The following is a 16,086-nucleotide window of genomic DNA, read 5'->3' on the forward strand; positions in this document are numbered from 1 at the left end:
CAGTGTTATTTAGATTTTATTTTATCTGCTAGCTTCCAGAGGAAAAAACCTTCAAGATAGAGAATAATTAGTTTCTAATTTCACAATTTCTTTAGTTCAATGGCGTTTAAGTATATTTATTATAGAGTTTTTTTTTATCCTCTCCCTACATATCGGCCCACTCCCCTCCATGAAAGATAACACCCTAGCATCAACATTAAAAGTAGCATTTTTATTGTATCATTTTCTCTATCATAGCAATGCACCAGTCATATACCCTGCTAAGCTTAGTGAAAGGTCAGGTTGCCCTACATTTGTATGATGATTCCTCTCCATCCCAGACAACACTAGATGAAGAGAATAGCTACAGCCAAATGGCTTGCCAGCACAGCTACATAACTACTGTAATATTCTCGTTGGCAGAATAAAGAGTTTGAAGCCAAAGCAAGAGTCAGCAAAACAAGACAGTGATTAGTGTAAAGGAAAAGTCTGAGTTGAACAAACTCATCACACATCACATTCAATGAGAAGAGCAATCCTCTAGGCTTTAAAGCCAAGATATATGGGAATGACAGAGTATCACTGCCCCTTCCCCCATCTTTCAGATGAGTCACTTCTATAGATCACTCACCTCTGTTGTCCCCAACATGGGAAGCTGCTTTGTCTACAGAGCCTTGGAAAACTACCACATCATGGGTTTAGTGAATTCACCTTAATTTCAAGTCCCCAGGAGCCCCAAAGGAATTATGAAGTTACTCATAGAGGAAGATATTTTATATTGATAGCTTAGATAAGGGCTGATTCTAACCAGGGGTATACTGGAACCAGTATGAACTGGCTCAAGAGAGCCAGTTGCTAAATTTTCAATGGTAGTATTCACACCTAGGAAATTGGCAAAAGCTACAAATCAAGGCTTAATTTGAACACATTTTGAGAATCAATGAGCCAAGGAAAGGAAAGGGCACCAAATGCTGTAAAACTCAGTCAGTCTCCTGAAAAGAGTTCTCTATATGCTTCTGCTGCTTCTGTTGTTCCTATAATCATTCTCTTTCTCTCCAGCTCCCTTCTCTCACATTCCTTTTCAAACAGATGTAAAAACTGATACACTAGTGGAAAACTCCCCCTACCAATTCTGATCCTGAGATAGCTTCCTCTCTTCCTTTGCTGGGAAAGAATATAAATTTCATGTTCCCTAGTTGCTTAGTCCCAGTCACAATTAGGTAGTCCAAACCTTGCCAGGACACTTACAGGAAGTAGTAGCTCCTGAGAGTCCCATTCAATTTGTAGTTACCTCGCTAGTATTAGCTAGTAGCTAATAATAGACAATCATGAGACTGAGTCTCAGGGTTAATAATATGCTTATGTCTTTTGATTTTTTTGGAAAATTAATCATTAATTAAATTTTCCCTTGTCTTTACAAGGGAGAAACACCAATTAAAACTGCAATGAGGTTTCCCCTCAAACCCTGCATATTGGCAAAGATGACAAAAGGTAGAAATAGAAAGAGTTAATAGTGAACTATGGGATGACAGCCCACTATAGAAGTGTTATTAGATCTGTGAAATGGATCAACTATTTTAGAAAAAAAAATGGAATTATGTAAGAGAAGTCACTCAATTGTTCATATTCTTTGAACCAAAAATCATGTTGTGGCAAATTTATCTCATGGAGGAAAGAAAGAAAGAAAGAGAGAGAGAGAGAGAGAGAGAGAGAGAGAGAGAGAGAGAGAGGAGAGAAAAGGAAGGAAGGCAAATAATAATCAATATTTACATAACTAATGCTAACTGTGTGGTGTCAGACACACTGTATTAAGCACTTTACAATTATTATTTCATTTCATCCTCACAACAACTCTAGGAGTAAGGTGCTATTATCCTCATTTTACAGATGAAAAAATTGAAACAAAGATAGCTTAAGTGTCTTGCCTTGCCTAGGACCACAGAGCTAATAAGTGTCTGAGGCTGGACAGAACTCAGGTTTTCCTGACTCCAGGTCTAATGCTCTAGGCACTGGGGGGAGGGAGGATTGGGGGGGGAGAGAGACAGAGAGACAGAGACACAGAGACAGACAGAGACAGACAGAAACAGAGACACAGGAAGACAGAGTAAGAGACAGAGACAGAGAGTCAGAGACAAAGGGAAACAGAGGGAGACAACGACAGAGGCAGACAAAGTATTAAAGCACTTACCATGTGCCAGTGCATGCTGGGAATACAAATCCAAGCAAAAAGCAAGACTGCTTCTTCTCTCAAAAAAATTTCATTCTACTGAATAAAAAGGAACTAAAAAGGTTGGAAGGAGAAGTGAGAGGTATGCACTCATGGCAAGTTCCAGAAAGAATACAATGAGTCATTGGCTGAACAAGGTTTGGAGTGTGCTCTTCTGGCTTGCTCCATGTTGTTTGGCACCTAGACAGGAGGGAAAATCACTCTTCTCCTAATAGTTTAAGCACCTTAGGCTGGCCTACATAACCTCATGACAATTGGCACGTGGATGGAGAATGGAGTTAAATCTGTAGAATAAGGGCTTTGTTTTTGAGAATGTCTACTTTTGATCTTGAGAAAAGACTGTAAAAAGAGATCTACAGCAGAGGTATGCATATATTGTAAGCTCCTCCAATTAGATTGTGTGCTTTTTGAGGGCAATAACTCTGTTATGCCTTTTGTTTGCATCTGCAGTACTTAGTACAATGCCTGGCTCTACAGGTTGTTGAAGGAAAAGACTTTGGAAAGATGTAAGTAGGTGCTTGATATATGTTCGTTGATTGATTAAATGATATTGTAAATTTACAATCTCAACCAATAAACTTTTATTAAGTACTTACTATGTGCCAGTTACATAGGTATACAAATATATATGTATATATGTAGGTTTGCAATATAAGCACAAATATATGCATAGATATGTATAAGTTACATGAAATATATGCATGTGTTATGTCTGTTGTCTCCCTTGATATATATATATACATACACATATATATACACACACACATATATATGTATGTGTATATATATCAAGTAGGAACTGTTTTGTTTTGTTTTCATTTTTGTTTTGTTTTTTTAATTTTTCCCCCCAGAGCCTTCCAGAATACTTGGAATATAGTAGAGGCTTAGTAAATCTTTATTGAATGATTAATTCACTGAAGTGAAATTTTTAGAAAGACTTCAGATATACATTTTCAGGATATCTGAAAGAGCTGAAAATACTAAATGATTAGGAAAAATTACAGATGGTATTATTACCCAAAAAAAGCAATGGAAAAGACAACAATAACTACTAACCCAAATGATCACTTTCTCTTCAGGTATCCTTGATGGAAATTTAAAAAGTTAGAACTTTCCAAAACATAGTTGATCCTGGTACTAAGAGAGTGTTCTATTGGGGTCCTATTACCTGATTCTAGGGTGCTCTGCTCAACACCTTTGTCTTCAACAACTGATTAAGGCCTTTCCCAACTCTTCAAAGAAGGCCTGTTTGTCAGAGATTCTTCAGCCCAGACTATGACAGGCCATGACCACTACCCCAGAAGTAGACAGAGCCAGAAAGAACAATGTAGTTACCTGTATTTTTTTTTATTTTAAACCTACCCAAATCATTTCTTTTTTTTTCCTCTTTAACTGCAGATATTTTATGATTCTCTCAAGGCAAACTTATATGATACAATCATATCTCTAAAATGTTCAGATAAAAATTTCAACACTTCAACAGTTTGAAATCCAAAGATTAAAATGAACCTGAACATATAATGAAGGAAACACTTATAAAACTTCCCTTTGAATTATAGAATCTTAAAATTGGAAGGAACTTCCAGTCTCACTTGAAAACCTCTCACAATGTTTTACCAACTATCCTTCAAGGCAAATCCATTACACTTTTGGAAAACTATAATTAAATTTTCCTTACATCCAGCCAAAATCTCTTTTCAACTGCATCCTGGTTAGATAGAACAAGTCTAATCCTACTTGCAATTGTGAACCCTTCACTATTTAAACACATCTTTGAGGTCCCAACTATATCATGCTTGTTCTAAACAATGCTTTGTTTAGCATATAGGCTAAACCCATATGGTACAGTGTCCAGTGCTGTTAATATCTGGGTCCTTATACACCTATGTGGGGCAGCTAGGTGGCATAGCAGATAGAATGCTGGGTCTGGAGTCAGAAAGACCTGGGTTCAAATCCAGCCTCAGATGCTTACTAGTTGTATGACCCTGGGCAAGTCACTTAATGCTGTTTGCCTCAGTTTCCTCATCTGTAAAATGAGCTGGAAAGGGAAATTCCAAACCATTCCAATATTTTTTCCAAGAAAACCCCTAAAGAGGTCATGAAGATTCAGGCATGACTGAAAAGGAATAAACAACAACAAATTGCACCTATATATCTTTGTCAAACTTCCTAACATATAGAACCTAGGCCAGATGCAATATCCCAGGAGTCCAAGGCAGAATTCACTGCCTTGTTCCCCTTTTTCTAGATTCTGCCTTTTCTATGCAATCTGACATCAGATTAGCTGCTTCACTTCCATGTCACATCCTTGAATATTGAATTTTAAGTTTATTAAAATATCACTACATTTTTCACACAAATATTTCAAGTTATGCTTCCCTTATATTACAGTTGTGGAATTGGTTTTCAGGAACATAGATCTAAGAGTTTGCATTTGTCCCTGCATAGTGCGGTGTAGTTGAAAGTGGGCTGGATAAAGAATTAGGAAAAATTTGGCTCATACCCTATCTATGCCATTTACTAGCAGTGAGCCCATAGCCCATCTTATCCTTACTTCCTCTATTTGTAATATGGTGATAATATTGTCTTAGAATTTGTTTCATTGTGTTGTTAAGATTAAAAGAGATACTATATTAAAAGTTGTATATAAACAGGAGTGTGCTGGTAAAGGTCTAAAAACAGCTCTCCTAAAAATGTATGCACAAAAAACTTTTAAGTTTAATCTTCATTATTAACATTTTCTCTATTACTTTCTTAAGGTGAAACAATCAACAAAACAATAAATTGACCCCTGATTTGTAGTTTTTGATGATTTCCAAGTTGTAAACACTTACACTGATAATTTAACAACTGGCTCTCCTGATTCCCTTCTAGCTGAATCTAGCACATCTTTGTAATATAAGCATCTTTTGTTTTGTTTGGACATGTAATTCCTAAGTGTATATGTGTACATATATACCCATTCTATGCATATATACATGTGTATATGTGTATAAATATATACACATGCATATGTAAGAACCCATAACTTACAGAAATCATATATACATGTATATCCATATGTATACATATGTGAATAATAGTTAACTTGAATCATAAACTAAAGACTAGAATGTATCATTTACCCTGAATTTAGAAGAAAAAGAATCCAATGAGATACCTAGCAGATTGATGGATTTCCCTACCACTGCTATATATTTTAGAGAGGGAATTGTTCTTGTTCACAGACAAGTCAGACTGAATGCCATTGTAGCTCCCATCCTTGGAGATATTAGGATTTTTTAAATGATCAACACACACACACACACACACACACACACACACACACGCAACACTACTTGGTGGTAATTTATTTTGTATATTCATACACGAGTATATGACACACATCCCCACAACACAAACCTTTATAATGTTTACACGTATCTGAAGATTTATCAACCTTGAAGTATATGTCTGCCTCTACCCAGATATCCCCATGAAGAATGTTAAGTAGCATGATGTCATGCTTAAGGATTTATTTGGTTTTTGTCACATAGTCCACGGATCTTTTTATTCTCTAGGCTACTCCAGGTATTAAAGGAAAATATTTTATTAAAAAGAACATTCCTATAAATCTAGCCTCTTACAAGTCATACTTTTGTAAAAAATATGTTGTGTGGTTGAGCTCCTAGGACTTCATAAGATCTTTAAAAAAAAAACAAACAAACACTAATTCTATATTTCCCAGAGCTGCTTCCACCATAGAAATCATCCTCATTAGCTTCCCCAACCTCCTCCCTCCACCACTTCTAATCTCCCTCTAATTTAACCTTCTCTGCAGGCCTATGTACTAAAGCCAAAATAAGCAGCCCAGAATTACTGAGTCTGTATAGCAAATATAGATTTATCTCCTATAAAAACTGGGAATATATGATCTAACTCTCATACATTTTGCACAGTAGGATGATAGACCCAATTAATAAAATAGATTGTTGAAGAGGGAAGTTAGGGAATTTGTGGTGTTAGATTTGTTTTTAAGAATTAAATACATGTGTCCAACTAGAGAAAATATTTTAAATACACACTTACCATTTGATAACTGTCTTTGGGTGTTTGAAAATCTATCCCATGGAAGAGGGGTTAGACTTTATCACCTTGGCACCAGAGGGCAGAACTAGTCATAATGGTTCTAGCTTGCTTAGAAACAGATTGAGACTTGATGTCATGGAAAGTTTTCTAACAATTATAGCTATCCCAATGTGTAATAGCCTGCCTCAAAAAGTGATAGCTTCCCTCTCCATGAAGGTCTTCATCCATAGGCCATTATGCCAACCTGTGAAACAGGTACACTATGTCAGACTGCTGCACCAATATTTATGCATATCCTGCTGAGTATTCATTAGGATATCTGCAGTGGATAGAAAATATGTCCAGCTATTGAAAAAGAGCAGTCAAAAACTTTAGACACATTTTCAGGATACATCTCACTATAATATTTGAGCATAAAATTGTAAGTCTTCATTCTGCTTTCAGTAAGAATGTGAATTATTGGTGAGAAAAGAAATTGAATGTAAGCAATGGTTATAGCAGCTGTTCAAATGGTTCAATTCTATTGAGAGAACATAAGTATCCTGGACAATTCAGGGCCTACAATGAATACAGCCCAACAAAAAGGAAAAAAAAAAAAACAGAGAAAACTGGCTATCCTACAGATGTTGGTGAGTCTTCTATGATAATCTTTAAGAATGTCATTTTATTTAGTTGTACTCAAATAAGATAGTTTATAAAATGCTTTGCAAACCATAAAACTATAGAAAATCTATTTATTATCATTGGTTAGTAGTAGTGTTATCATTATCATTACTATTTCAAAGTAAATATAGGACTTTGGCCCCTTCCCAGAAGTCATATGACATAAATATGAAAGCTGGTGGCCAAGATGGTACAAGGCAGATCATCAATAGCCCATATTTAGGGAAGAATATACATAAAACCTCTCCTATGCCTCAGGCAAGAACAGAAGTTTTGTTTTGTTTTGTTTTGTTTTGTTTTGTTTTCAGAGAAAAGAAGGCCCCTATGTTACTTGTCAGCTGTCTAACAAGTTCATGCTGACAAGAATATTTTACTGACCTTGAGAATGCATAAGATCAACTAAAGGCAAAGATTTCTGATTCATGGCAAGGATGTCTCCCTCTTCCTAGGCACCCAGGGGCACTAGGCTGTTTCAGTTCTGTGCCAGTTTGGTACATGCTACTTAGAGATATATGTTACCTTTATTCTACCTTAGAGTATTGCAGTTCATAGGATCTTAGACCTAGGTCTGCAAGGCATATCCAAAGCCATCATCCTAGTCCCCCTCATTTTACAGTTGAGGAAACTGAGGTTCAGGGAGGTCAAATGACTTGCCAGAGGTCATACAAGTATGCAAATTCAACTTTACATAAAAAAAATTCTGCAAGAAATCTGCATTCCAAAAAAAAAAAAAGAACCCTATGTTAACTTTATTTTATATTACTGTGCTCTCTGTCTAAACCTCCTGCCCCTAGGCTTGGAACTCCTTGGCTTCCCATACTCCCACAAAACAGAAAAAGAACTCCAAATGAAAACAGAACAGATAGGCAGAGAGACTGCTACCACTAACTTCAGGCTTCCAGCACTGAAAGAGAAGATCTTTGCCCACTCCACTCACCCATCCTTGGGTCCAGTCCCCACATATCTGCCTTCTCTCTGTCTGCTTGGGTACTGCATTTCAATCCCTGGCTTGCCTGTCAAGTGTCTTCTTCTGTCTGTGTCTGGCCCCTACTTGTCTGCCCCTGACACATTCTTCTCAGTTCTGGCCAAGCCACCACATGGCTGGCCTGGTTCCATATGTTTCTTCTCCTCCTCTCTCTTCTCGGTCCCTGGACCTGATGTGTCCGTGAACCACATGATGGCCCCCTCTGTCCTTGAGTGCTTGGTTCCCTTGCTCCCTCTCTTTATCCCTCCATTCCCCATGTCCATGGAGAAATTTGTATTACATAAACATTGCTTTAAATACAGGTCTGAAGCATGGTCCACTTACATAAAGCAAGAACTGTCTGTAGTTAATGTCAGAAGCGGGATTAGAACCCTGTGGACTGAGTGTTCTTTCCAGACTACCACAATGCTTCCTACTTAGCTAATGCCAGATTATTTTGAGGAATGTAGAATACAGGATAAGCCTCATGCAGCTCTATATAAGAATACCCACACACATGCAGGAAATGTAATGGAGCAAATTATGTGAACTTTTTTATGAATTGGAGACCCATTCTAATATTAAACCATTCAGCCTGACCTCCAGATGATGTTACTTCACTGCTAATGCTGTTCTGCATATCCCAGGTACCAACTTCCCATTTCTAAGAGGGGCACTGTCTTTTGCCTCTGGCCTCCCTGTTTAGCCTTATTCTCTCTGGCCATGATCCCAGGTGTGAATAATTCTGGTTCAGTCCCACTCCTGTAGAGTTTTCTCAGCACAACCAATTTTGTTATATGGCAAGGGAAGCTTCAACCAGTGTCATGGAAATCTGTTGTCTTTAGTACCTGATAAGTGCCATTTCTAGTTATGTCCCAGGATCAAGGATGAAAGAAGAAAACTATGTATATTTGCCATTGTAATGATCTTTAAAAACTACTTTAAACTTCCCAGGAATTAGTTATCCATCCATTTCCTTCTTTGTTGATATGATAATTACATGTTTTTTGTCTTTGCCTTTTAAGCCTGAAAATTTATGTAAGCAATAATATCAAAGATCTCCTGAAGTACATATTGTCTTTGATGCTTCCTTGTAATGACAACATGCCATTGTGTAAGATGGTTGAGATTTTTCCCTTCAGGAGTCACAATGTCAATACTTTCAGGCATATCATTAAGTTTATAGCTAATGTAGTTCCTTGCAACTTCCCCGCTACTCCTTCATCTCATCTATCTCCCACACCCTCTGCAACTCCTTTGGGAGAAGTTGGGAAAAGCAGGCCTGGGTGTTGGCAGAGTATTCTGTCTTTTAGAGTATTTCAAAGAGCTTTCCAATTTGGAGAGATATGTGATCTTTAATAATTGATGTTACCAGCTTCTCCTCTTTTTCCTCACGTTCTGTAAGGTTGGAAGAGGTAAGGAAGGCAGCAGAAATAACCATGGCAATTCTAACCATGAAGAACTGAATTACATACCCAAGACAGCTCCTTTTGCCTAGATGACTTTAGGTTGGTTATTTTGATTTCTAATGAAGCTACTGGAATGAATTTTAAAAGTCTGATTTGATTCAATCCTCATATCCTACATACATGATGTTGTTTTAGATGAAGGATTATTTGTACTGCTAGCCCATAAAATATATGGATCAGAACTTTTCATTGAAACAGATGTAAATGAAAAAAATGTATAGACATGCCAATCACCAAAGAATGAAAGTAACATTAAATATCTCATATTTGTTTGATGCTTTAAGGCTTACAAACACTCATATACCAACCTAGGTAGTAAATTTATAGCTTCAATTGACTGGTTACCCTAAGGCATAGAAAGGCTAAGTGATTTGCTTGTAGTCATACTGAAAGAAGCATCAAACCCGAAATTTGAACACAGACCTTCTGACTTCAATGAGAGCATGCTTTCCTGACTAGATCAGTAATGGTTCTTAACTTTTTATTTTTGATGTGGACCACTTTTAGCAGGTTGGTAAAGCATATGGACACCTTCTCAGCATAATGTTTTTAAAACATAAAAAAAAAAACTTCATACTATTACAAAAGAAATAAATTACATTGAAAAACAGTATTCAAATTTTTAAAGTTTACCTATTCCAGGTTATTAACACCTTCTCTATATAGCTGTTGACCTGAGATTTGGTGCAACAGAAAAAGATCTTCATTTGGAATCAGAGGAGCTGAATTCATATTGTAGCTTTGCTACTTAGTATTTATGTGACCTTGAACAAGTCATTTAATCTCCTTGGCCTCTGTTTCCTCATATGTAGATGATAGGACACTAGATTAGATGAACTCTGAGGTCTGAGTCATCTCTAGAATGAAAATCGTATGATCCTAGTCAAATAAGAATGGTCCTGCACATATCAAAAGATAGGATTTAGTTATGCATGATAGCATTGGGAACTGCACCAAATTCTTATCCACCCTAGAAAAGCATATTAAAAACTAGAAGGAGTTGGTCTTTTATTGCCTTTGAATTTGAATTGACCTATATGTTGTAGCTGTGGACCGCAGAGATTTAGGAAGAGAGCATGAAAAGCAGTAGCCACACCCATGTTGATTGATGGGAACAATACATGGAGTTCTGGGGTTCTTGGGTATTTCCTCCTTGTCTCTGCAAGAGTACATAGCTGATTGCCAGTCCTCATATGTGGATAGCCAAGGGCACAAGTGTTATTTTGAGTGCTTGCCTATGTTGATATTCTGAGGAAGAGTCCATGAGAGGAAGAGATGACAGATAACTCACAGGTCCAACTTAGAGCTGTATATCTACCTGAATGTATTGTCTGAGACTACTCTCTCATCCCTTAGAAGTATTCCACACAAGAGATCTCAGAAGTATAATATTATATGATCTTGGCTATGTGAGTTAATCTCTCTGAATCTCAGTTTCATAATTTGAAAATAGCGATAATAATAATAACTGAACTCATGATATTCATTCAGTGCACTTCAATTCAATATTTATTATCTAAAATGTGCCAGGTCCTGTGATAGGACACACAAAGACAAAAGAAATAGTCTCTCCCCTTAAGGAACTTGTGTCCTATCAGAGGGACACATGTACACATATAAAGAAATGAGAAACTACATAGAAAGCAATTTCTGAGTAAGAGAGCACACATGTTATATGAAGGAGAATTTATTAGCAAAGTAACAGGGTTTCTAGAAGGCATAATGGAAAGGAAAGAAGAGTGGGATAGGGATATTAATATATTGGATTAACATGAAAGGGTTTGATGGTGCATGGATGGTGCATGATGGTCAGTAAATGAACCTTCAGTCTAAGCAATAACAGCAAGGATTTATTAAGCAATTACTATACCACTCAGAATGACAAGGATTCCAAATAGAGCCACAATAGAGTAAATCATTACCAATTTAACTGTAAGAAAGGTAATGTTGATGTGATTATTAATGTTTGAGAAATAGATGGAATTCTGGGGGAGAGAGGCATGCAAGAACATGTGTTTCTTGTCCTGCCAGATGCTCAAGGTAGCAGTAGATGGAGTCATGGAGAAAGATGAGGTATAAAGGGTTCAGAAATGTTTGATTTACCTCAGTTAAGTCAGTTCTGCACCTGGACTCACTGCAGTGTTGAATAGATTATCTCCCCCAGGTGGTGATGGGAGAGAGAAAGTACACAGGAGGTCACTGTTCTTGAACTGGTTGCTAGAATGGAGTGACAGACATAGTAGAGCAGGTGTCTAGGTCTTGTTTCTGCCTAAAAGTCAAGGTTGACTTGATTAAGATGAGAAAATGGTAAAGCCCAGAAAACACTTTAAGTACTGAAAAGTATCATGTGAGATAAAAATTATAAAATATGTACTATCAATGTTTTTTTGATATTAAATGAATTTTCCTTCCTATCTGACAAATGACTTTTACAGGGTGGTAATATGGTATGATGTAAATATCACTGGTCTTGGAGCAAGACCAACTGAGTTTAATACTTATTCTAGACAAATTATATAACTTTATCTGAACTTTCATTTCTATACCTATAAATTGAGGGTAATAATATTTGCACTATATAGCCCTCGGTAAGGAGAGTTCTGGAAAAGAAAGATCTAATCAATCTCTAAACAAGCATTTTATAAGGACCTACTACAAGCCTAAAGAATTGTAAGCATGGTGATACAAAGGAAAAGAAGATGAAACATTCCCTACCTTCAAGGAGCTTACAGGGTAATGATAATTTATATGCACATAGAGAGGTGTAATAACCCTTCTGGAGCTTTTTTCCCCAAATCTCACTTGCATTGGAGGGCCAGATCCCCAAAGGCCAGCTGATCCCTCCTTTCCTCAGTGTTTTAAAGGAAATTCTTTTTTTTTTTTAAGGTTGACCAACCATTTTATTTTTCTCTGATCAGTTCAGGAATGTTGATGGGCAGATAGCTCTTTACATAGGCTTTGGAGGGTGTCTGGGGGCAGCACCGGCAGGTCTGAAGCGGGTTGGGGCTCTGTGATCCTTTCGTGCCTCCTGGGACCGATTTCTCACTACCTTGCTGTGGATCGCGCAGCTCACACAGTAATGCAGTTTCACATACAGTTTGGGCAGCACATAGGAGTCGAAGACGCTGACCTCGGAGATGTCCCTGACGGCCGCGGCTTCCACCATGTTGCGAATGACGAACTTCTTGATGGCCTTGTTCTTGGACACGCAGCGGGCGCAGTTGGTGCAGCGGCTGGGCTGCACGTGGTCGCGGCCCTTCTTGGCGCACGCGTTGTTCCTCCTTTTCTTGGTCGTCTTGGAAGCCAGGACCCGAAAAAGGCTACAGGAAATTCTTAAGGTATTCTACTACTACCACTTGTAAGCCCCCATCTGATGTGCAGCAATGATAAATTAGTCAGAGTTAATTAGCTTTTAGAAACATACATTACTAAGATGGTATAATGAGAATGTGCACAAGTACAAAACAATCTCTCTCGACAGAGGGCATACATTTTACATGCACACACAAGGTTCCTGAGAGAATGAGACCACCCAGAAGGAACATGTGTCAAAACAATAAACTCTTTGTGAATTCATACCAAGTTTCCCTGAAGTATGGCTCTATAATAACGTTCTGAGGGTCGATGCCCTTGTAGAATCCTAAGTTACACTTCTCTCTGCCCAGAAATGATAACTCTATCTGAAGCTTTCTTTTCTCAATGTGTCCAGTTTGCTCTCCTCCTTCAGTTCCTGTGTTTGTGCATCATTTTGTTATAGTGTTGTGGCCCTTTCTCTCAACTGGAATGACCAATGAGAAGATGGAGGCAGGGAAGAGAGAGAGAGAGAGGTATATGAACTCTCCCTTTGGTCATGTTTCACCTCCTACCACTACCCTCCATCCACTTCTGTTGCTTTTTAGTACAGGCATAATGATCTCTCTCCTCAAAGTGCTCCTATATCTTGATTCTCTTCCTCCTTGCGTCCCTACTCTAATATACAAAGGCAAAGATTCCTTCAATAAGTCCTGTTTGTAGCCATCTGATTTCATCCAAGGGTTCAAAAGCACATCAATCTTTCACAACTTATTAATGACAAGTTTATACTTTCATTACCCCCATTATTGATTTATTATTCTATAGATTTTGAGGTCTTAGTAGTGCTTTCTTTTATTTTTGATTAGTTGATTTACACTGTAATTAGTTGGTTTATTCTAGAATGGGAGGCAGCTAGGTGGCTCAGTGGATAGCTCACTAGGTCTGGAGTCAGGAAGATCTGAGTTCAAAACCAGCTTCAGATACTTATAAGCTATATGACTCTAGGCAAGTCACTTATCCTCTATTTGCATTAACTTCCTTATCTGTAAAATGGGTATAATAATAGCACCTACCTTCCAGGACTGTGAGGACCAAATGTGTGATAAAGTACTTTGCAAACCTTGAAAGTACTTTAATCATGCTAGATACAATTATTGTTACTAATGTTAAAGTTATCAGTCGATAGAGAATATTTTCAATTACATTAATTGAGTGTTATAGGAGACCTCTTTTATGTGAACCACATATACAAAACAGACATAAAGTGAGACGTTTGGGCAATGTGATCAACAAGCTGGAGGACTAAACATTTTCTCTAATCCTCATGAATTCTCAAACCTCCTCAAAATAAGAGTAATATACAGGAGGTAAAGTAACTGTAGTTTTTTCCACAGGACTGGACACTGTTAAGTCTAACAATTCCCATGAATTAGCAGCAGATATAGTGAGTCCTTAATCCCTGTCACAGTCAGTCCTTACTCCCCAACATGATTCACAGGGTTGTGGTCTGGAATGAATTAGCAAATTCCTTTCTGATACTGCAATCTCTGCCACCATACTCTGCTCCTGCTGTCACTCCACCATTCTGTGTCAATAAACAAACAAACAAATAAATAAATGAAAACACAAATAAAAACAAAAAACCCAGCAAGCTTCAAATCTACCCACAACTGCTGCAGAGAAGGGAGAGATACAGGAAACCTGACAGGTGCTGTGCCTATGACAACCATGTACTATATCAAACCTCAGCCAGAGTTATAAAGAGCAGAGTGAACTGGGGCAGAGTGCAAGTATGCCTGTGGGGGGGAATCACTTGTGCTGGTGAATATACCAACATATAAAGAAACTGAGACAAATCTGAGGTCCAGCCAACAGGGTACCTACTTTCAAAGTGAGAAGAATCAGAAGGTAAGCAATATTGTGATATGAGGAAAAAAGATTGAATTTACCAAAGTTCTCAGGAAGAAGAAAACTTTTAAAAATTTCAACCTCAAACAGATAAATCAATAGGAAATATATTAAAATAAAATAGAAGATGGTCACTAAGCCTTCTAAAAAAGTCCAAATAAACATTGCAAGGTAAAGGATAGTGAACCAATATGTGATGTGCCAAAGGAACCTATACATTCCCAGGAGAGCAAGAACTTTAGCAGTATTTTCCCATATCGTTCAAGAAAGCAATAAAAATCACTGAAGCAGAATTTTTGCTCTGCACAGCAGAAATATTTGGAATAATAAAAGAAAAAAAATCTTGACTCCATGGTGGAGAGTCAAAGCAAAAGGGAGAGCAACAAATTGGAATACAAATATGGAGACTGAAGGAAAATTTGTGGGGGGGGTGAAGCAAAAAGTAACATTAAAAGATCTTCTGATCTTTACACAAGCAAAATATATTCATCTCACAGACAGATTAGAGACAACTTAAGGATCATAGATCCTCCAGAACAGCATTATAAGCCCTCACTACCCCCAAAAAGCTGAATATCATAATGCAAGAAATAATACAAAATCTCCAGAATTCCTGAATAGCAAAAATCAAAACAAAACACTAATTGAAACAAATCATAAAAAATGCCACCCCTGTGAAGCAACAACCACAAAAAGGGAGGGGAAAGTAAGATAGGAGAGCAATAAAATTGAAATGGTTTAAAAGAAGGAACTCAAAATAGTTAATGTTAGAATCTATATTTGCATGAAGAACACAGAGACTACAGAAGAAATAAATAAGACTGAGAACCACAAATCAAGAATAGAAGTCTAGAATAGAAAAAAAAGAGAAGAGAAATAATGGAGAGTAAGATAAAGAAATTCTTTTCAGAAAAAAAAAGTTACAGTAAATAGAAAAAAACTTACAAACCATTTAAGGAAAAGAAATAAAGGCAGCTTTTTTTTTAATGAAAGAACAAAAAAAAAGAGGGAAATAATTAGCAAACAGAAAGGATAAAAATAAGTAAAACTCCAAAACCAGAGAAAATGGTTGACAAATGGGGGGTGTTGAGGTTAAGGGTGAGGGGAAAAGTACCTGTGGGAATAACATGGACATGCGAATACAGTTACAGCCAATCTGGAAAGCAATTTGGAGTTATAAAAAAAAAGTTACTAGACAGTGCATTCCCAGCTATTCTACTGTTAGGCTTATATCCAAAAAGGATCAAAGACAGAGGAAAAAATCCCATATATACAAAAATATTTATAGTAGCTGTTTTTTTTAATGGCAAATAAACAAAAAACTACAGGGATGCACATTAATTGAGGAAAAGCTAAATAAGTCATGGTATGTGAATGTGATGAAATATTATTGTGCTCTAAGAAATGAGGAGGTAGAGGATTTCAAAGAAATAGGGAAAGACATTTATAAACTGATGAAGAATGAAAAAAAACAGGAGAACAATGTATATAACAGCAATATTATAAAGACAAAC

General features: G+C 37.1%; 1 protein-coding gene across 1 annotated transcript; it reads right to left on the bottom strand.

Moving 5' to 3' along the window:
- Positions 1–12,284: 12,284 nt before the first annotated feature.
- On the bottom strand, positions 12,285–15,707 carry LOC114031754 (40S ribosomal protein S26-like). The gene is made up of 2 exons (XM_027846880.1): positions 15,687–15,707; positions 12,285–12,665 (listed from the first exon to the last, which is right to left on the bottom strand). Exons 1-2 carry the CDS (start codon positions 15,705–15,707, stop codon positions 12,318–12,320), a joined length of 369 nt encoding a protein of 122 aa, XP_027702681.1. The 3' UTR covers positions 12,285–12,317.
- Positions 15,708–16,086: the final 379 nt, after the last annotated feature.

Source organism: Vombatus ursinus, unplaced genomic scaffold, assembly GCF_900497805.2.
Source record: "Vombatus ursinus unplaced genomic scaffold, bare-nosed wombat genome assembly UNPS02015255.1, whole genome shotgun sequence".
NCBI classification, from domain to species: Eukaryota; Metazoa; Chordata; class Mammalia; order Diprotodontia; family Vombatidae; genus Vombatus; species Vombatus ursinus.

Excerpts from the sequence above, each read along its gene's own strand:
- LOC114031754 (XM_027846880.1), bottom strand. The coding sequence starts at position 15,707 with ATGTCCATGTTATTCCCACAG. Across the intron at positions 12,666-15,686 it reads TGTCCATGTTATTCCCACAG|ACGACCAAGAAAAGGAGGAA; the intron begins GTACTTTTCCCC and ends CTGGCTTCCAAG.